General features: G+C 40.8%; 1 protein-coding gene across 1 annotated transcript; it reads left to right on the top strand.

The window, feature by feature from the left end:
• Nucleotides 1-878: 878 nt before the first annotated feature.
• LOC118428376 (glutamate receptor ionotropic, NMDA 2B-like) lies at nucleotides 879-19345 on the top strand. Its single transcript, XM_035838413.1, has 13 exons — nucleotides 879-1740; nucleotides 5893-6518; nucleotides 8064-8178; nucleotides 8690-8898; nucleotides 10148-10232; nucleotides 10823-10950; nucleotides 12203-12300; nucleotides 12966-13097; nucleotides 14728-14948; nucleotides 15571-15734; nucleotides 16415-16602; nucleotides 17319-17560; nucleotides 18944-19345. The coding sequence occupies exons 1-13, from the start codon at nucleotides 1195-1197 to the stop codon at nucleotides 19250-19252; spliced, it is 3063 nt and encodes a 1020-aa protein (XP_035694306.1). The 5' UTR covers nucleotides 879-1194; the 3' UTR covers nucleotides 19253-19345.
• The last annotated feature ends 2094 nt before the right edge of the window (nucleotides 19346-21439 follow it).

The following is a 21439-nucleotide window of genomic DNA, read 5'->3' as shown; positions in this document are numbered from 1 at the left end:
AGTTACTCATTTTGGCTTATCTTATTACCTGGATGTCTAACCTTCATCGACGAGACTTGTCTTTACAGTAGGCCAAGTTGACTCAATTGTAAGAATGACATTCTCTGAAAAGTACAAAACTCAGCACGCAAAGAAAATAAATTCGGTTAAATAAGTTGTCTTCACTATGAAGTCTATGTGATCAGGTAGCTATATAGATTGAACAAATGACACGACTATGGCATGCCGAAGAGTAGATTCTTCGTGTTTGATCTTCTTCGACTTTTGAAATGACTTTGGCATTCTATGACATCATCATCCGTTTTCCGATGTTCATTACAAGTTTCGACAAGTATTTGATCGTTTTGCAGCTGCTGTGTTCGATTTATAGCATGGTCGAAAATATTTTGTTTTGGAAACGAATGAAAGTTGATCCGAGCGGATGCCAAACGTGTAATCCAATCAACATAGCCCTGTATATGAATTCGTCTTCTGTGGACAACAAAAATTTCATATGTTTTATCTTTTCACTTTCCAGATCACGTATGCCTGTTGAATTCAACAAGATCGTATAAGTATAACAAACGCCAACCAAGGAAACAGTCAAGTTCTATTGCAACTTTCTTTCACCCAAGCAAAGTCATTCTGCGTAACAAGGGTAAAGGAGGCTATCTGCGTCAGGACACAAGGTCCTTCCCTTAACCAGGACGAGGGGACGATGCCGACTTCCGACAAACTTTGACCCGTTGGTGACGTCACACCTGCGACGGGGGTGATACCGACTTCCGACTAAGTTTGACCCAGTGCTGACATCACATCTGCATGAAAAAACATGACTCCACATGCGTCAGATAACTGAAGAAGGTTGATTGATTCGGTCGAAAATTGTTGGAAGACAACTTTTCATGACACATTCTGCACGGCTAAGTTTGAAGGAAATCTGATGGCACTGTAGCATGTCAATTTGAGCAACGTGGTTTGATAACAAGTTGGCAACGAACATTTCCATTTCCAAACTTAGTTTCGGGAAGAGGATGCGACACTCACACAAGAGCATCGATTGCAGCCTAAGGTCAACTCAAGTTGATGGATACGGCGTCCAAGTACGACTTTGAAAATGATTCTTGTACAGACAAAACTATGAAAAACTCGGTACATCATCGGATGTGGAATAGACGGATATCTTATTGAGAGAATCCACGAAGACAGATCACCATGATTCAACCCAAATCCGTCCGCCCCACGCTACTTCTGTTAATGGCCTCTACAATCTCCAGTGGGCAGACCGGGTTTCACAATGGGTCCACTCTCGGAAAAATCAGTGTTCCAACGACATCTTCTACTCCGTCTTTTCTCTCGCCAACCTACGTAGGCGTAGATACACCACAGAAAGCACGGACTAATGATGTTCAAACGACAGAAGGTGGACACAGACAAAAGTTGGCGCCAAGGTTAGCTAAAGTGGGCGGCATTTTCACAAGCTCCGGGTATCAAACGCCATTTCAGCAGCAAGTTGATACCATCAACTCTTTGTCCAATAGAACGGTGACTATACAACCTGAGTCAGTTGTTCTTCAGAGACACACGCCTTTAGAGATAGTGGACGCCGTATGTGGGAAATTACGTGATGCAGACGCTCTGCTGTTGTCTGGTGGAAGCACTGATAAGTGGGTGTGGCAGTTCGTTGCCATGGTAGCGGGGTATCTGCACCTGCCTGTGATTGGACTGCACATAGCCTTCCCAACTTTCAACGCCAATCAGGTGCGTTGTTTCATTACTAATCTCTTTCACTGCACACCGCCTTTTCATGCCAATCAGATGCGTTGTTTCATTCGTGTTCTCTTTAATATATACGATTATATGCTGTAGAGTGAGCAAATATTTGCCGTAAATTGCAAAGAAATGGGAAAATTCCAAAGTCAAAGAAGAAGGAAGAAAAGAAAAACAAAAATGAAGAGTTTACAGTTTAGCATATTTCACTCTGCGTGTCATAGTACTAGTGGAGGCAACTTTTTTTGGGTCAGACTTTTTTCCCAAACTCTTGTCTTATTCGCACACTTGCATCAAGGAGGTTGTTTTTTTCAACCTTCTTGCTTACATCCGTTTTGGCTTTCCCAGAGGATGTCATCCATATATTTGAATCAGCATGGCGTAACGCAAAACAACAACAACAGCAACAATAATAATAATGATAATATACACAGCCCCATGATAATAATGATACACATAGTCCCATATAGACAAGGATCTTGCTGATTTATCTCTAAGTCGTCGACAAGATTAATTACTTAATAATCGTACCCTACCCGTTATCTTACCCGACTGAAATGATAGACGAATGCGGACAGTCTACTAAATAATTGTGCAACGAACATGTTCACTTGTGCATCTCTGGCGTATTCTCAAAAATCAGCAAAACCACATGGCGAAAGATCACTGGAGCTTAGTAGCGGCAATATGGCTAATGTACCAGTCCTCTAAAAATCAGTATTTTCAGTATTGTATCAGTAATCTTAAATATCAGCAAATTCACATCGTGAAAGATCACTGGAGCTTAGTAAAGGCAATATGGCTAATGTACCAGTATTCTAAAAAAAATCAGTATTCTCAGTATTGTACCAGTATTCTAAAAGAATTAGCAAACTCACATCGTGAAAGATCACTGGAGCTTAGTAACGGCAATATGGTTAATGTACCAATGCTCTCAAAAATCAGTATTTTTTCAGTATTGTACCAGTATTCTCGAAAATTAGCATATTCACATCGCGAAAGATTACTGGAGCTTAGTAACGGCAATTTGGCTAATAAACCTTACAAAAATCAGTATTCTCAGTATTGTACCAGTATTTTCCAAAATCAGTAAATTCACATCGCGAAAGATCACTGGAGCTTAGTGACGGCAATATGGCTAATGTACCAGTCCTCTTGGGTGGATAGATAATTACTGTAATTCAACATATACGTTTTCAATAATTCATAAGACCAGACGACTGTGAAAAACGGCTTTGCCATAAAGTGGAAGAACGCGTAGGGATATTGCTTTGCGATCTAGAGGGCAATGACACCATCTGCAATATTCCCAGGATTGTAATTTACCATTCAAATGGGGGGTAAAAACGACGTTCCTATTTCAGAACCTGATCGAAAGCAATTTTCACTCTTAAATTACCCGGCGAATTGCTTTATTCACGGGATGCTCTACATTACGTGTGTACGGCAATGATACGTATGGTACTAAAGGGCTCGAAAAACCACCTGCATAGGCAGGTTAGTGCTGGTAAAATTGAAACTGTGTAGGTATTTCTAGTGTCTACATGCACCTCACATGCACTGGCCATGTACTGGATTTTATACATAAATGCCCTACAATACTCGGTGTATATAGATTGTTATTAGCTGCATTGACTGTTACCACCTACATAGTGTAAAAGAAAAAATAGCAATGGTTCCTGAACACTTTTCGTATGATCCATACTTCCCACATAGTAAATTCAGAATGGTGCAGGTAAAATTTGTAATTAATTTTCAATGTTACCTGCACCAGTGCAGGTATGCAGAGAAAAGTATTTCGAGCCCTGTACTGATATTTTAAGTACATCATTATCAGTGGATCAACTTTTACACAAGCTTTAAGGACTTGGTCATTAAAATTCTCAAGCTTAAAGATAAAATCGATAATGGCTTTTTCGTTAATTACAGTTTGATCACCTTTTGAATGCCATGGTCTTAAGTCCACAACGATTGGTCAATTTTAAATAATAGAGTTATTTTGCAGTTGATTGGCATTATGATACCTTAGGCCATGCTGATTTAACGACGTCCTCTGGAAACCCCCAAACTGATGCGAGCGTGCAAAAAATGTTTGACCAAATAAGTTGTCTAATTATCAAATTTAAGTTTTTAGGGAGGTTGGACAAATGACGAAACACACAGAGTATGGTTTACCGAATAAAAAAAAAATTCATTCTGCTCTTTTACATGATTCTTCATAACTTTGGAATTGACATTGGCATTCTATGACCTTTGTATACGTTTTCAATCGGTATTTTTTGCACTCTATGCCATACATTTGCTCATTTTGGCAGCTGCTTTGTAAGATAAACATTGGGAAGGGGGGGCAGCCGAAATTTAATATGCGTTCTTATGTTATCCATATAATCAAATCAACATGGCCTTACTTAGATGACAGGAAAAGGTACAAATTTTTATATTACAAGCGAAATTCGCAGTTGTAATCAATCCCAGATTGTCTTTGTACATGCACGTTACTGGAGAAATTGCTTAAAAATTTAGAACGTTGTGAGGTTAAAAATGAATCGTTAAAACCTGCTTACATAACATCTAAAATTTAAAATTCTGAATGCATGGACGATAAAATATAGACATCGATATTTACAGGCACATGGTACAAAGGTCGTCATCCGTACTGAGTAGTGTACATTCCGATATATAAATCTACATAACATAATGTTCATTCGCATTTGTAAGATTAAAATTTGTATGATACTCCTTTAAATGAGATGACTAAGAATTACATACCAATACAGAAATGTTACCTAGGCCTGTACTGTGGGTCGTTTGTTAGTTTGTTTGCATTGCATCCCCGGTAAACCACCTCATGACGTAATATACGTACAAGCTGCATATCCAGATTTATTTCATCCACTCACACCTGTGTGATCCCTTATACTCTTTTCGATTGTAATTTTTTAAAACATGCTTAAGGTGTGGCTCTCCACAAACATGGAACTTCCATTTAACGTCCTATCAAAGGGACGTCCCTGGACGCTAGGTACCCATTCATTAGTCGAGTGGTAAAATTGGTGTCAAGAGCCTTTCCCAAGAGCACACCAATGGGATCTGACAAGAATTTGAACGCAGGACCTCTAGGTTCTGGGTCAACGACCCTAACCACTAGGCCATCGTGCACCAATTATTCTGAAGACTTTAGATAGTACGTAAGTGCCAATCATAACTCGAACGCCGACGAAAATGATGCAGGTCAAAGATATACACTTTCTGTCAAGATACATTTTAGTAATTGCTAGCTGGACTACTTTAGGTCAAAACCATGACGTAAAAACTGCCTCCAGTAATCATCAAATGCGTTTCAAGCGGTCACATTTCCCCAAAAAGAGCGCAAGTGTGCAATTTTGTGGGTACGCAGAGAGTTAGTTGGTTTTATCAAATGATAGACCTACCCAATCAATTTGATAGGACATGAGAAGCCTAGCCTGTTTAAACCAATCTTCTAGCATCCTTATACCACTAGTCAGGCCAAAATCAGCCGTTGGCAGACAGTAATGAATTTTAGGCTAATAAATTTTAGACGTTGATGTTGACATTTGGATCGGCAATGGAACTTTTTTTCCACCAATGGATTTATTTATTCACAGGTATTACTTAATATCACAAGCTAAGACACAATTGACAACGAGACAATTCCAAAGGCAGGGAAGAAGATTCAAAAGAACAAAAATGAAAAAAAACCTATACCTATTGTTGCGTATAATGTTACCTACTCTGTGTGTTTAGTCATCTGTTCAACATTCCTGACCACTTAATTAGAATTCACAATGAAAGCAACTTTTTCCTGCCATTTTCCCACACTTTCGCACCAAGTTTGGTGAACCCATATGATGTTATCCGTACAATCAAATCGACATAGCCTAATTGTTTTCAAGATAAATGTAAAAGTTTCTCTTCCCTCTTTCTTGTCTAATTTGGGTGACCAGATTACAGCATGCACGTTTGACACAAAATTGTGTATTCGGCATAGAAATATTCATGACATTTACTTTAGACTGAAATGGCATTTACTGTATTTCTTGCGTTCATGTCCCTGTTGTGTACAAGTAATTATGAGAAAATGTCACGTTGTGCGTGTAGTGAACCCTGTTGTCTTTACTCTAGGCACAAGACACAACCTTGTTACAGATCAGCGCGTCACTAAAAGATCAAACTCGCGCCCTCTTCGATCTCCTCGACTCCCAGGGGTGGCACGAGTTCGCCATTTTGAAAACTGAACTTCCGGGTCACGCAGAGTTCACTTCCTATGTGCAGACGTACATGGAGCGATCCGACAAGTGGAAGTTAGATTCCACCATAACATTTGACGCTGCCAACGCTAACCGTTTTTCCACAAGGAGGGTACGTCAGAGATTACGTATGATCAAAGCCAAGGCTGTCATTCTTTTCTGCTCCACTACTGATGCATCATGGGTATTCAATATGGCGGAGTCCATTGGAATCTTGGAGGACAACCACGTGTGGATAGGTTTTCAGTCCATTTCGGCTGGTGTTGTCAAATTTCCTCAAGCGCCGGAGGAGTATCCGTTGGGACTAATCTTGCTACACTTCCGCGAGGCTCAGTATACGATAGAACATGCGCTACAGGATGCTTTGGCGGTTCTCCGCGAAGGATTGTCGGTGTACTTGCAACAAAACAACCGGGTTGCTTCTCCACACGTTAACGGAACCAATGAGTGCAGGGACCTGGCCTCTTTGAGAAGTTTGCGTTCCGAGAACGCATTTGACAGGTATGAATTGTGTCAGGGATTATTAAAAACAGAGAAATGCTAATGAGAAGTTTATTGGAAATACATACCTGAAGGCTAATTACAGATATAGGACAATGATAAATACAATGACATTAAGTGTATTTCATGTGGTATGCCGCATTCTAGAATATTCACCAGAATATTTTTTTAGGTTTGACTTCTTTTTTTAGGCAGCTAGTTCACACACTTCTCTATGTCTTGTGTTTTTTAATGCTGATAGTAGAATTGTTATCTCATTGTTTTAACTGTCATAGATAGTTGGAAATAATATTTACAAGTGCTCTCTACATTTACCGATTTGATTCTGACATTTCATTTTAGTTTTTGGCAACGCAACAAAATTATAGTGTCGATCCTTTTCAAATTTTAGGGCGTATGATAAATATGATTACAGTGAAATGCAAAATTTTGTGATTCTTACACATAAACTTGATATACAGCTTCACTGTCAGAGGTCAACTCCGCAATTTGTCGCTGCGAAACCAGTCAATAAAATCAATCAAGTCAAGTCATCTTCTTAAGTCAAATTGAAGCCTTAATGGTCTAATTCTACCGTACGGTCAATTCGATGATGAAGCTGTCCATATAGAGCGTTATTTTTTTAAATATTGATAATCAATTAATATCTAATCTGGATATGCTGTTCTCATTATATGGTAGATCAAATTTAAAGGGATCATAAATAGAACAGTGTTGTCGATTTATCTTTATCATTTTTCTCAACCCTTTAATTGAAAATTGCCCCAAAACGTGTATGCGCCTTTACGGTCGACTGGTTGGCTCATTTTCACCAAAAACAGAAGTACATTTGGCTTAAGTATTGATTCTCCTAGCCTTGTAATTATTTATTGACATCGGCATCCTATATCTACCATCTCACACCATTTTCCTAATTCAATTATTGTAGACCACTACTTTCTTCAGTTAGGACATTAATTTTGTGGTACATTGCTGGACTCTATGTAATAAAATGAATAGCCAAAATGAAAATATCAAAGTTGAAATTAATAAAACGCAACACTCCACACTATCATCACCGATTGTTATCCGTATTGTTTTCACCCTTGTCCCGATGAGAATGTTTTTGCCAATTTGACCCCCCCCCCCCTCCCAGCTGGTTGTATAATTGCCTGTATTACCTGTATCTATATAGCCGGTATAACCGCCGTTCGGCGTAACACACCAGCTTCGCAGGCACCCGGCGCGGCAGCAGCTGATTATGAATTAATTTATCAGATCAGTAAAACTTGACCTGTTCTGTGCTGCTGCTGCAGATTTACTTCCACAATCAGTGCAATTTGCAGCGGTATGCCGCATAGATGTAAGAAATGCCCTAAACCCGTATAGATACTGAACACACATACAGGCATCATGTATGCACATCCCGTGTAAAGGGCTCAACAGGACAAGCTTAAGGGGTTTAACAGTTTGCCAAAATCTGTCTTTTTTGGCAGACCGGTACAATATGTCAGTTCCCTTTTCTACATACTTATCTTTGATGTTTCCTTTCTCTTCTGTTTAAAGGTTTATGGAAGTATTCAGTAGGAAGAATGCGGTGATGCAGTTTGGAAAGGACGGATTTGTTGAGAAGCCGTCATTTGCCATTGTTAGTATTGACAAGCGGGGAGTATTTGACAGGGTAAGTCCGTTAATTCTTCGTCTAACAAGTAAATAGAACTGAACGACATCCAATATTTAATCATGCCTTCAAGGATGCATAAAGACTGCGTTTTTCTATGACAAAAACGCAATCATCTTTTGATGTCATCTTTTTCAATCGGTAATGATTTTAATCATTCTGTAAAACCATTAGATATCAACGTTTGGGACCGCATTGTTAGCAGCGACACCTAGCTGCAGTGTGGAGTATTACCAGCCAGAATTGCCCTGAGGAAGGTGACAGACGGTCATCGAAACTTTGGCTGTTGATTGTACATAGATTATAGTTGTGAATAAAAAAAATCTTATTCCTTTGCTAAAACGTTTCTGTCGTGGGGTAATTACTTGGTAAAATATGAAACAGGTTGTTTAATGATTTTTTGGAACATTGCTGGACTAAAGAGCAACGACTTGCAATGCTTCCACTTAGAAAAATAAAGTTGAAAATCAGTTTGATATATTCATTGTACAAAGCTGTCTTTTTAATACAGGTCGGGAGCTGGTACAATGGCACGATCACACTGGAGAGGTCTCTGAATGAGATTATTACAAATCAAGGCAACCTGCTCACCCCCCTTCCCACGGCAAGGCATTTCAACATCGTGACCATCAAAGAGGATCCCTTCGTCTTTGTCTCGGAAAAGGACGACGCGATATGCATGGGGAACGCTGTGGAGTGCAAGCAAGCTATAGACGGACCGTAAGTGGGTGAAACAAGTACCAGTAGGAACATCACACGTAGTATAAGAAAAACAAATAGAATAAGGCATATTTCTACGGACCGAGTACTTGCAGGGGGTGTAGCCCAGGTTGGGCTCCGAATCTACAAAGTTGTCCTGGTGGACTGCCGGAAAAAAGGGGGGGGGGGTACCTGTGGGAGTTTTCACGGGTTGATCACGACGTGTATTGACCGGTGTACCGAAAGTGCGAAAAGGAACGAAAAGGAGCGAAAAGGAACGAAAAGGAACGAAAAGGAGCGAAAAGGAACGAAAAGGAGCGAAAAAGAACGAAAAGGAACGAAAAGGAACGAAAAGGAGCGAAAAGGAACGAAAAGGAACGAAAAGGAAAGTACCGACAGTGCGAAAAGGAACGAAAAGGAAAGTACCGAAAATGCGAAAAGGAACGAAAAGGAACGAAAAGATTGGATAGGAACGAAAAGGAACGAAAAGGAAATTACCGAAAGTGCGAAAAGGAACGAAAAGGAACGGGTTCCCACGCGGGCTGTCACAGATCAAATTGGGGGGAGGGGGTGGGGGATTGAAAGCCGCTGAGTAGCGCGCTAGAAAAACGTTTGACGAGTTGACATTCTGGTGTAGGTTATTTTTCTACGGTCCCAAAAATGTCACAAAGTCGTTTTCTAGTGGTCCCGGCCTGAATTATAAGTGGCCCCGGGCAATCGGGACACCGCGTTGATTTCAACTCGAGGCCTGGTTCCAAAGACTTTTTCTGCCGAACCCGCACGGGAGACGTGTGTCGCCCGCCAGATCTCTCCGTAGTTTCCCAATATCCTTTGCACAAATTCCTCACGTTGGCCATTATTTCTTCCCACAAAATGATTAATACTCATGGTACAACGTGAAGAAAACTCCTTGGTACAATGTATACATGTCTATCCTTTCACAGCTTTTCTTTTGTCGTGGAGTTGATTTTAATTGCGATTAAAAGAACATTGATCCGGCCCTGCTCCAAAATAGCCCGGTATCCGCAAAGTATTTTCTGGGGCCCGATAGTGGTCACTTCTGAAAGTGCAGAAAACAGCCCGTGAACTACGTATACACGGACGGACTTCAGCTTGTTTTTGCCAAATGAGACCGCAGCATAGGAGAGAAAAGGGCACAGAAGTCATTTTACATTTTTTCGTCGCCTTGAATTTTCGTCTGTCAACTTTCCCGTGGAAACTTTATTTCTTCGTGTTACTTCTTTCTTACAAATGTTCTACCCACCCTTAGGCCCGGACATGTCATCAGGTGCTGCTCTGGATTCTGTATGGAGTTATTGCTTCAACTGGCCAAAGATCTGCACTTTACATATGAGGTACATTGTATCTTTGTACACTGTATTCCTACATTCATGTTTCCTCCATATTTGCTTCATCTTCTGATATTATTAGCAGTAAAGACTTGATGTGAATGTTTAGATACAGAAAAACTACTTCAAGAATCCTTCCAACCACACGGTTAAATTGGCATTTTGACATTCCATTGTTTTCTCTTATTGATTTAAGAAAGAATGGAACCGTGACAAATATCGGTAGATGGGCATGAAAGAATTCTGAATATTATTTTTAGGACCATATGAATTACGTCACCAGGTTTCATTGCCCCTAATATAATTTTTTTCTATGAGAAAATACAGCACTTTGGTACATACCACTGCAGTGAAGCTATATTTTTCATGTGCATTGAAAGCTACAAACGTTTGAGGAAATTGATATTTTCTAATGATCAGTAGTTATTAGAAAATGATTTGTTAAAATCAGATGAATATAAATATTTTCTAATTACTACAGATCATAAGAAGATATCAATTTGCGCAAACGTGAGTTTGTAGCTTTGAATTCATATACCTGCTATGTCTTTGCAAATAAAATCTGAATCTGAAAAAAGCTACTTCTCCACACACAGGTGTACCTTGTAGAGGACGGGAAGTTCGGTAAGCTCAGCGTGACCGGGAAGTGGAACGGTGTGGTCGGGGACATCGTTGCGGAGAAGGCAGACATGGCGGTGGCGTCCCTTACTATCAACGAGGAAAGGTAACGTTAGTTAATTAGTCATGGCGGTTCTCTAAAACCAACTCACACTGATGCTTACTTCCTGCAATGTATATGTGGTACTTAGAGGAGCATTCCACTCCAGAAGCGTGTATTATGATTTCTCAGAGAATAATTGGTTATGCTTTAATCAAGTTTATTTTGTCAAATTTGCCTAGTTGAAACTAAACACAGAGTGAACATTATAGGGAACGATTTCTTGAATTCCCCTGAGGACCCTTCCAATTGTGCACTGGTGGGGGAAGACGTGACTCTGACAGGGCAGAGAAACAGGTACCAGTTGGTACTGGTATCAACAATAACACTTTGATGTTTTATGATAACTTCTTGAGTAGACGAAATGTGTGTACACAAACATCAACAGAACTGCCAGCCAATGCCAGTCAACACCTGTTATTCATTATTGTGTGTCAATCTGTAGGAATTTGTCCATGTATAAAGTAGAAATTTTAAACAGCACAGTGTTCCTTGAATAGCTAGTGTCTGTAGTCTTCAAACTTCTGTGTACCTTTCTAGATATCTGATAGCCACTCGACTGCTTTTGTTAGCTTAGAGACCTTACCGTTAGCGACAAATTGTACCCGCCGGCATCGGTCATATACAAGCAGTTTGGGTGCTGCCATTCTACGTTGCCATACTTTCAACGTCTTATACTAAAGTACCCAAATCTCTGTATCCCAAGATGGGATAGTCTTCAAACTTTTTTGTATCTCCTTAAATGTGTGATAGTCACTTAACTGCTTTGGCAAGATTATCCTGACTACCGTAAGTGAGAAAGTGTGACGGAAGGCGGCTCTGCAAGCAAAATCATACACGTCACAACACATTAGAAGCGGGTCCGTACTTAGATCTAGAAAAGCATTATTGCCGAGAAGACAAATGAGGTAACTTAGCCAAAAGTCGCGTGACTTTGTATTCCAAAAGGTGTTGTCTATCAGAAAATAAAACTTGCTTTTGGAATGGAATGCCCCTTTTAAAAAGTCCGATAGTGTGTTATTTAATGGTGATGATTTTGCTGAAAAGAATGCAACTTGTTCTGTTGTCCAGGTTTCCCGTATTCACAAGCAACGTAGTACTACGTATGTATGCACACCGTGCCGATGATTTGGCATTGGCGTAAAATATATCCAGATGTTAGTCTGTCTTTCTTATTCAAGACTATCACGAGGATAACTCTCAATTTCCGAAATAAGACCTGTAGTAATGGAATTTCTCATTCCTGGTATCTCCTCAGATATGAGTATATGGACTTCTCGGCGCCGTTTGTCGAGACGGGGATCAGTGTGCTAGTCAACCGGAGGAAGGGCAGCGTCTCCCCGTCCGCATTTCTAGGTACGCCCCCTGGTCAATCTAACAATCTCACCGTCTGTTATCATGAACAAATACCTCACAAATCGATTTAATGTCAGCGCCACATGCCCTAACAAAAGCTATGCTTAAAAATGTCAAGTCTACTTCATAACGAGTTTTTCTATTATCTTCACAACCACATGTTTATGCAGGTGGGATCTGACGTTTCGGTGACCGTCTGACCGTTTGCGTTCCAATTTGCACCAGTGCCCGTAGGGGCTGTAGCCCCGGCCGGGCTCCAAAGCCACAAATTTGTTCCGATGCATACTGCCGGATTATTCCACGGCGTCTATTTGTCCCCGGGTGCTGAGTAGGTTTTACCTGTGGATTCTAAAACATCCCGGGGCCCGGCCATACCCCCAAAATAGCCACACAATGTCTCAAGAGGCCTCGTAGGGGTCATACCCGAAAGTACAGAAAAATAGCCCGTAAACTACCCGGGGAGCCCCAAATGGGACCGTACCATTCCTCAGGGCAATACTAACTGGTACTACTTCGCACTGCAAGCTAGGCGTCGCTGCAATCTTACAGATGCGGTCCCAAACTTAAAGTTTAGTCGGGTGGTTGTGAATAAAGAAAACCTTGCCATACAATTATTAACCAGCCTGAACTTATCCACAAATTACAAGTTTACATTTCCTTCACAGCTCCATTAGACGTATGGTCGTGGCTGATGATATTTCTGGTCTGTGTGCACGGCATGGCCCTTGCCATCTTTGTCTTCGAGTTTCTACGCCCCAGAGTTGGCAGGGCGAGGAGGCTGTTTGCCGGAGAGGAGGGTATGTTATAATCAAGTTTACGGTTCTGAGAACGCATGTGCAGCGATAGGAATTGTAGGTAATATGTCAAAGGTGAAGGCCCCTGAGATATAAACAAAACACGTCTAGACATTCATGTGTAAATCGAGACAATGGTCAAAGAATATGAAATATTTCCCCAAATTCCTGTCGCTGCACACGTGGACTTGGAACGGTGAACGAGCTTATTCACCTTGTAGTACAGCCAGTAGGTATCCATCTGAGGAATGTTGCTGCTGTGTTTTGCTTGAAGCACCTCCTTTAACATGGTACCACCATTTTACGTCCATTTCGAAAGACAAATGCTCTCCCCAGGAGTCGAACCTATTGATTGATGGACTGTGATGATATCTGGTACATGGGCAGGTGTTAAAAACGCGACGGTTAAGGTCGATTTTGAGCCCTCTGGCGTCTGACCTTGCTACTGCATCAAAATTTATAGCTTTTGCATCTGTTGCTTTGGACATGCTATCTTTGGCCTTTGTTTTGTGATAGCAGATAAATCTTGATGATATTTGGTAGGTGGGATTTCTGAGGTACTACAGCGAAACTCCTGTTTTTGCATTTTGCCGCCTTAAACATTTCTATACCTGTTAAAACAGACATTGCTACAACATGGTCGCTCTAGCGCAGTGGGAAAATTTGCACATTGTAAACCAATGCACCCGGGTTTTTTTAACCTTTTTTTTCTTTTTTTTTTACATCCATTAAAATACTAATTTTTACATCCATTGAAATACTATTTAACAATACTTTTGTATACAACATTAAAACTCACCTTTGCACCTGTTCTACTTCTGCATTTTTTCGATGTTGGGATATTTGAATGAACGAACAGTGAGACGTGCGATACTCTGCTTATATGTCGTTCTAACTTTCCATAAAATGCCCATACAACTTCTATATCACAGAATTACACAAGAACAAACTGATTTTCTCGAAAATATCTGCATACTGTATGACAAAAATTTTCACTAAACATATTCATTTTCATATTTCTGGACATAAAGTCATTTGCATATTTGTGAATCTCTCCATGTGCCCATATCAGGTTTAGTTACTCTGTTCTATTTGTATGACATTCTGATAACTAGAAAAAAACATTCACACACGCAAACCTTGGCAAAATGCCAGCTTTTTTTAAAAGCACTTGTATTATATCTTCCGTTTTAGAATAAAGACGAGAATAACTCAAGAAGGTGTTGACGAATCGTCACGATTTTTGATATATTTCGTAATTATTACTTCTACAACAGGATACATGAAATATCATCACAGTCCATGAATATATAGTTTATTCATCATAGACTTCACAATCCATCAATAGTTTCTTCTACTATGGCGTCTACAACACAGTACATATTTACGGATACTCGGATCTTCTAAGACAGAGTGAAGTTTACGGATGCTTACTTCTCCTACAACAGAGTACAAGTTTACAGATGTTTAGGTCTTCTACCACAGAGTACAAGTTTACAGATGTTTAGGTCTTCTACCACAGAGTACAAGTTTACAGATGTTTAGGTCTTCTACCACAGAGTACAAGTTTACAGATGTTTAGGTCTTCTACCACAGAGTACAAGTTTATGTATACTTTTATCTTCTACAACAGAGTACAAGTTTACAGTGTTCAGCGCCATATGGTTGATGTGGGGGATGTTGTTCGGCGGGGCGGTCCCTGCGGACAACCCCAAGGGCACCACCAGCAAGATGACGGCCTCCGTCTGGGCGTTCTTCGGCCTCATCTTCATAGCGTCTTACACGGCTAAACTGACTGCGTTCATGATCCTGGAAGAAAAGAGGGAGACTATCACAGGCATGAATGACCCTAAGGTAAAACATATTGTAGTTATGCAAATGACTTACACATCTACATAATTTATGCATGGTTACTGACACCAGTAGCTATCTTACACTTGCCGCAAGTATGAAATTACTATCATTCACCACTTACATGATAAATTAAGTATTTTTACTCGAACTATGCAAATTATTATTGACTATAGTTTCTGAACCTCGACATGGAACACAATAGCACTAGATTGCTGTTTTTGGCAATGCGTATGGGGCGATGTCGCTTCAGCACAGCGATTCACTCGTCAGTGAAACATGTTTTGGCGGTTGCTCTATAACATAATTTTCAGCTGTGATATGAAATTTTCGTCTCTGCCACACTTCACAAATAATGTAGCGCAAGTTCTACTAGGCTGTCTAGTGGGGTAACCTATATATATACGTTCCTTCAAAACAAGGTATATTTTGAAATATTACAGTTTGAAACCACCGTCCGTCGACATGATATCCCTAAATACCATGTTAAAAAAAAGACTTAAACATTTTCTATTGCATGTTTCTATTGCATGTACTATGTCTTTAAAAACTACGTATACGTATATAGGTTACCCCGTGGCTAAAGGTGAACTAGTGTTGACATGAAAATTTGTTTTATACCCAGTTCCAGAACCCGACTGGGAGTTCGCCACCCTTCAGGTTCGGTACAGTTCCGGACGGCAGCACGGAGAAGAACATCAAGCGGAACTACGGCAGCCACATGCTGGACTACATGAACCAGTTCAACAACGATTCACCCAAATCGGCAGCGGAAGCCCTCAAACATCGGTAATATCTTCGCGAGACATTTTTAAAAATGTTTTCTTACTCCTGGACGCACAGCTCTTAATGGCCGTGAATTTCGTTTTTCGGAAAGTGGTCTCGAACTAAAGTTTTGCCGAAATCAATGTAATACTTATAAAATCGTTGCTTCACATTTTATGTTTTCTTACATCAACGCGCATGTTTCTGTTCTATGGTCATGAATTCCGTTTTTCGGAAATTTTAGCTGAAATTGAATTAATGTACAGTTGAACTACTCTTCCATTGGTCGTGACAGAGAGGACAGACGCTATGTATATATACAGGTTAATCGTACGAGCAAATCCCCCAAGCTATTTTCAACCAGTACAATGGACCACGGCCTGTGATCCTTTCCAATAGTTTAGATGTCGGGTATACATAAGCGAAACAGCCGGGATTCAAACTCGCGACTTCTTGATCTAGAGTCCGAGACTGCAAAAAGGAAACCTTACATATAAGTATCAAAGCTAGTGCAAATGCTTATACGATTCAAGGTAAGCTACTAGATGTTGTCACTATATCATAGTAAAGTATTAGCTTTGAATCACTCAATTAAAACATTGTGCATCTCTTCGGAAAAAAATTTCATCAGGTTGGTAGATCATAGGACATCAGAAGAGAAAATGTATGAGAAAATTCTTATGTCCTATTGTGCATCCCTGTAGGGAGCTGGATGCTTTCATCTACGACGCGGCCGTTCTTGACTGGGTAGCGGGGAAAGACCCGGACTGTTCCCTCGTCACCATCGGGGAAGGGAAGATATTCGCCGCCACAGGCTACGGCATCGGGTTCCCTAAACGGTCCGTTCTCAAGAAGGAGTTCGACTTGGAGATCCTGCGATACCGAGCAAACGGTGAGTGGGCGACACCAAGCGGAATAGCTTGGGGTTTGCAGTTTGCAGTTGTATTCCTTCTTTTTTCGTCTCTATTGCCACCTTTACTTTTTTTTGCCATTATTTGTTAATTTTCATCAAAAACATGAAATAAAGTCGCAGCTAGAACACCTGGTGTAAGAATCACCATGGATCAAAAGCACCATGTAGCGGTGTAAGGTATTAATGCATTACTACAAGAGCAGTAGGTAGCATTATGCAGTCCTTCGATGACCTGCTATTGATCCATGGTATAAAAGCTTTAACGTTATATACAGCACAGCACTGTATATAGAGACTAAGTTAGGGAGAATAATTTCCCCCGGAATCTTATTCCGTTGTATTTTACCTAATACTTGATGTATATGGATTGTCATTTAAGGCAGGCAAATGTTTGTATATGTTTTTAGAACGACAGAATGTATGCTGCTAAATATGTATATGATAGTAATGCTTTCCTTATTGTAAACTACAGTGCAATTCAAGCAGCCTCGGCTACCTGCAAGACTGTTGTTATCAATAAACTGAATAGAGCACCTAACTGTTACATCCCATTCCACTCGCCATCTTAAGATTGATATTGCGTGTATGTTAGGTTCTGTTTTGTATTTTTATTCATTCCTCTTTCAATTTAAACCAAACGAAAAAAAATCTCACAAGCTACCTTGTCTTATTTTCCCCATGTGTTTTTCCGAAAGGCTTTCTTGATGAACTGAAAGCGGAATGGCTGCGGGGAATTTGCCATCAAAACAGCCAGGTCGACGCCAGAAGCGACCCGCTGGATGTGGAGAACTTGGCGGGAGCGTTCTACCTCCTGGCCACGGCCATCGGCCTGAGTCTGCTCGTCCTAGCGGTGGAACATGTGTACTACAGGTCCATCCGGCCAGCCCTTCTGAGCAGGCGGATCGACTGTAACGGTGCCTGCTCGCTGATCAGTACGGTACGCAACTTAGTAACGCTTGTTCACCTTTATCCGGGGGGTAACCTTTATCCGGTGTATGTAGAATAGGAGTATTTAGGGATATCAGGTCGATAGACGACTTTTTCAGACTGGAATGCTATGAAAGTATTGCAATTTGAAGTCAACGTCTGTCGACTAGATATCCCTAACTATCTCGTTTTTAAAATCAACGGATATAGGTTACCATGCGGATAAAGATGAACTAGCGTTACTAAAGAAAACTTAAGAAAGAAGAGAACCATATGTGAAAGGAAAATAGTAAATAATAGAGAATGGATTTTCCGTTGAAGGAAAATTTCGAAAACAATTGCATGTCATGTAGTTTTTGCTCCGCCTGTTCTTATTTTTCTCTTCCGTTCCGAAAAAAATAATGTCAATGACCTGGACCTGCTGTTACCATGGTGTATGGTTACAAGTGGCGTTTCGTACCTTAAGCCCGGACTTAGAATTGGACTTAAAAATGTTTAGGTCCAAGTCCAAAAAAAACCTAAATGTCCGGAGCCAAGTCCGGACTTGCAAAAAGCAATCTGTCACTTATGTTCCTTTTTTGTTCTAAACCATCTAAAACCTTCCATAGACAGTGAAATTTGCACTGATAAAAGACAAAAAACATTTCATGTTTACACTGGCTGTATATAATTTGCATGTATTTTTCACATTGCATTTCAATTTTCATGCTAACATGCAATTTTATATGCACCATCCCCCTCCTCCTCAAAAAAGAAAAAATTTCTAGCGCACATAATATGCACTGATGGGTTCAGGTCCGGACTTAAAGTCCGGACCTGAACCTGAACTGCTGGACTTGAATCCGGACCTGAATCTGAATATGAGTTTAGGTACGCACCACTAGTTACAAGTAAAGTAGAAGACACTGTGGTGTTCGATTACAGCATGTAGCAAGTGGTAGGACAGACCTGGAGAGGCTGGTCACCATATATGTATGAATGTGCTTGATTGAGCAAGGAGTTTATAGAAAGTTCAAAGATAGCCTTCCTATAACCTACTTTGTTAAAGAAAAAATAAATCATTCTTCTTCATCTTGAGTGCCCTCAATCTTTGTCGTAGATTATTACGGCACTTTTGGATGGGCGCATTAGCCGGTGCAGACTGACACAAGAAAATCCTGTGCAGTACTCTATTAATCCGTAATCGTAGTCCAAAGTCCGTACCAGGTCAAAGTCCGTGGGACCCGCCGAATAGTGCCATACATTGTTAGGGTAAGCAGGAGGCACGAGACACGAAAGTGTCTAGTGTGGGTGCCTCTGCAGCACAAATTCAAACAAAGCAGTAGTTTGTCAAGCTAGACCATGTGTATTTTCTTTCAGTATCATATCTATCATTTTCCCGTGTTCTGTGCAGGGAATCCACAAAAGCCTTGACGTTGGAATGGGAGAAGGGAACGGGCTGGACTCACACGAGTCTCTATACGAGGATATGTGTGAGGACTGCAACAACACGAGTCCAGAGGACAGGAACCAGATCGCCATGTCAGAAACCGTCACGTCAGACATAGCTCTAACACTGTCAAGGTCACCAACACAAGAAGCTCTACCGATGGGAGACTATCACACGGAACCCCCGGGGGAAGGCGGCGGAGGGGTCGAGAAGGATGAGGATGACGGGGAGGGCTTTGTGAGCCCCAGCGGACGTGTGATGACATCTGCATGATATGTACATAACGATAGAGGGCGTAGTTGTGCAGCAAATGTTTGTACAGGTCAATTGTCACATTTAAGATTGTCACTTGCTGTATCAGGTAATAGGTCGTTTATTTAACCATCAACACAAGATTTTCTGTGCGTGGGCTTATCTTTATCCACTTACAAAAACTGCTAGGAAGTAGCAAAGAGTGAAGTGATGTTCTTAGTACATGTATAAGCTTGATTTGTGTTGGGTCTAAAGCTGGACTGTAGTTCCCATCACAAAAATAGTACGGTACCCCTACCCCTACTCTACCACTATACCCTACCGCTTCAACCCTCCAACTCAAGTGCATAACGCGAAGTCACAAAATTGTCCATTGCTGGAGTTGGGCAGTCAAAAATTCTGATTAGCCCAATTTTTGTGTTGGAAATTACAGTTCAACTTTGATTCAGGTTGTTCTCAGTATATCTATATATGCTAATGATGCTTTTATCGATAACGCATGTGGTATGACACATTGACATCGGTTCCAATAGGTCAAAGAAAAAGCAGCTTATGGTCGCCTGTCCCATTTGTATGGGATGTAGCACCGGCCGGTCTCTGAAGTTACAAATTTGTCCTGGTGGACTGCCGGATACCAAGGGAGTACATATCGGTCTTTTCACGATTAAATCACGGCGTCTATTTGCTGCCGGGCCCTGGGTTGATTTTAAGTCCGAGTTTTTAAAAAATCTGATATTAGCCGTGCCCCCAAATAGCCTGGGTGCCGCAAGGTGTCCCACGAGGCCACGTAGGGGGGCAGGTCCGGAAGTCCAGAGAAACAGCCAAAATGGGACCGAAGCGTTACTGATATGAAAATGAGGATGTTTTATTTCACCAAAGCTTTTGACACAAACCTTGCTCCATATCATTAGCATACAGATTCTGTCAAGATGCGGCAGCAGTGCTAATACGAGTACGTACCTCTCACTATGTACCAGCCAAGAAAAAAATAAGGCATAGACTCTTACCCTGGAAACCAGTCTGAGAGCAAGGCGGGGATTTAGCCGGGGCCCAGGGGCAGCGAAACTGCGTAAGCCTGTTGGATTCGATTTACGGTGCATGTACCTTTAAGTAAGGGGGTTCGGTTAAATTTCTGGCTTGCAGGTTACAAATTTTACACTAGATTTTTCAGTGGTGTCAAGCAGATGTCTATCAAAAATCGCTCTACCCAAGATTAACTGTAGAACGGAACTTTTGGAGAAGGGACTCTTAATATGCACTACCGAGGTTTACTTAACAACTGTTCCATGCTAGCAATGTATATACCAGCCCCTCTGCGCGTGTCTGTTTCGTACCGGTCCTCGCCATTTGAAACGGTCGTCGCAATTTCGCTGACCGGTCGTTGCGTTTCATAACTATTTTGGGGCTGACAAGGAGCAAAAGCGTATATAAGAAACCTTTCAATGACAAATGTACAGCGTTATCCTCATGCATGTTAGGAAAAAAACATATCGGAAAAAGTACTTTACTTCGCGTTCGGACCGACTCAAAAGCCTTATTCCATAATTAACTACTCCATGAAATATAAAGGTGTAAATAGAGCATGATAATACTCTTAAAGTGATGGAGCGTATACATAGAAAGGCGACGACCGTTTTAAAAGGCGACGACCGTTTTAAAAGGCGACGACCGCTGACGAGACGGAAATTAGGACCGCCACAATACACATGATGCCTCTTAATGACGGTTGACTAGCAAAGATACAGATATAGATGATGGTCAAGTACATGTTTTACTCCTTGCAATATACAAATAACATTATTTGATTGATAGCAGATAATAGGCAGTGTTAAATTTGGTAAATAGAGGGTGATGACATTTGTATGTTACAAAGAATTTGAAAGCATAATGATAAAGAGAAAGTTAACCGTGTTCAATAGCAATAGACGTACATGTATATTCTGAGCTAAATGTAGCTGAACATTTCGATAGAGGGTTTACTACTACATGTATATATGTGCTATGAATGGAACCATTACGGCAGTGTTGATGTATAGGAGAACTCAATGTACTAGACACAATATGAAACGTCGATTTAGAAGTACGTTATTGTACAGAGTATCATTTGCACAGTAGCAAATTGTACGAGTTAATGACTTCAGAAAGGATCTAAGATAATGCCAAATAAACTATAGATCCGTCATTGTTTCTCCAGCTTTTGTCTTTCAT

Source organism: Branchiostoma floridae, chromosome 13 (genome assembly GCF_000003815.2).
Source record: "Branchiostoma floridae strain S238N-H82 chromosome 13, Bfl_VNyyK, whole genome shotgun sequence".
In the NCBI taxonomy this organism is placed as follows: Eukaryota; Metazoa; Chordata; class Leptocardii; order Amphioxiformes; family Branchiostomatidae; genus Branchiostoma; species Branchiostoma floridae.
This window is presented reverse-complemented; position numbering and strand designations above follow the sequence as displayed.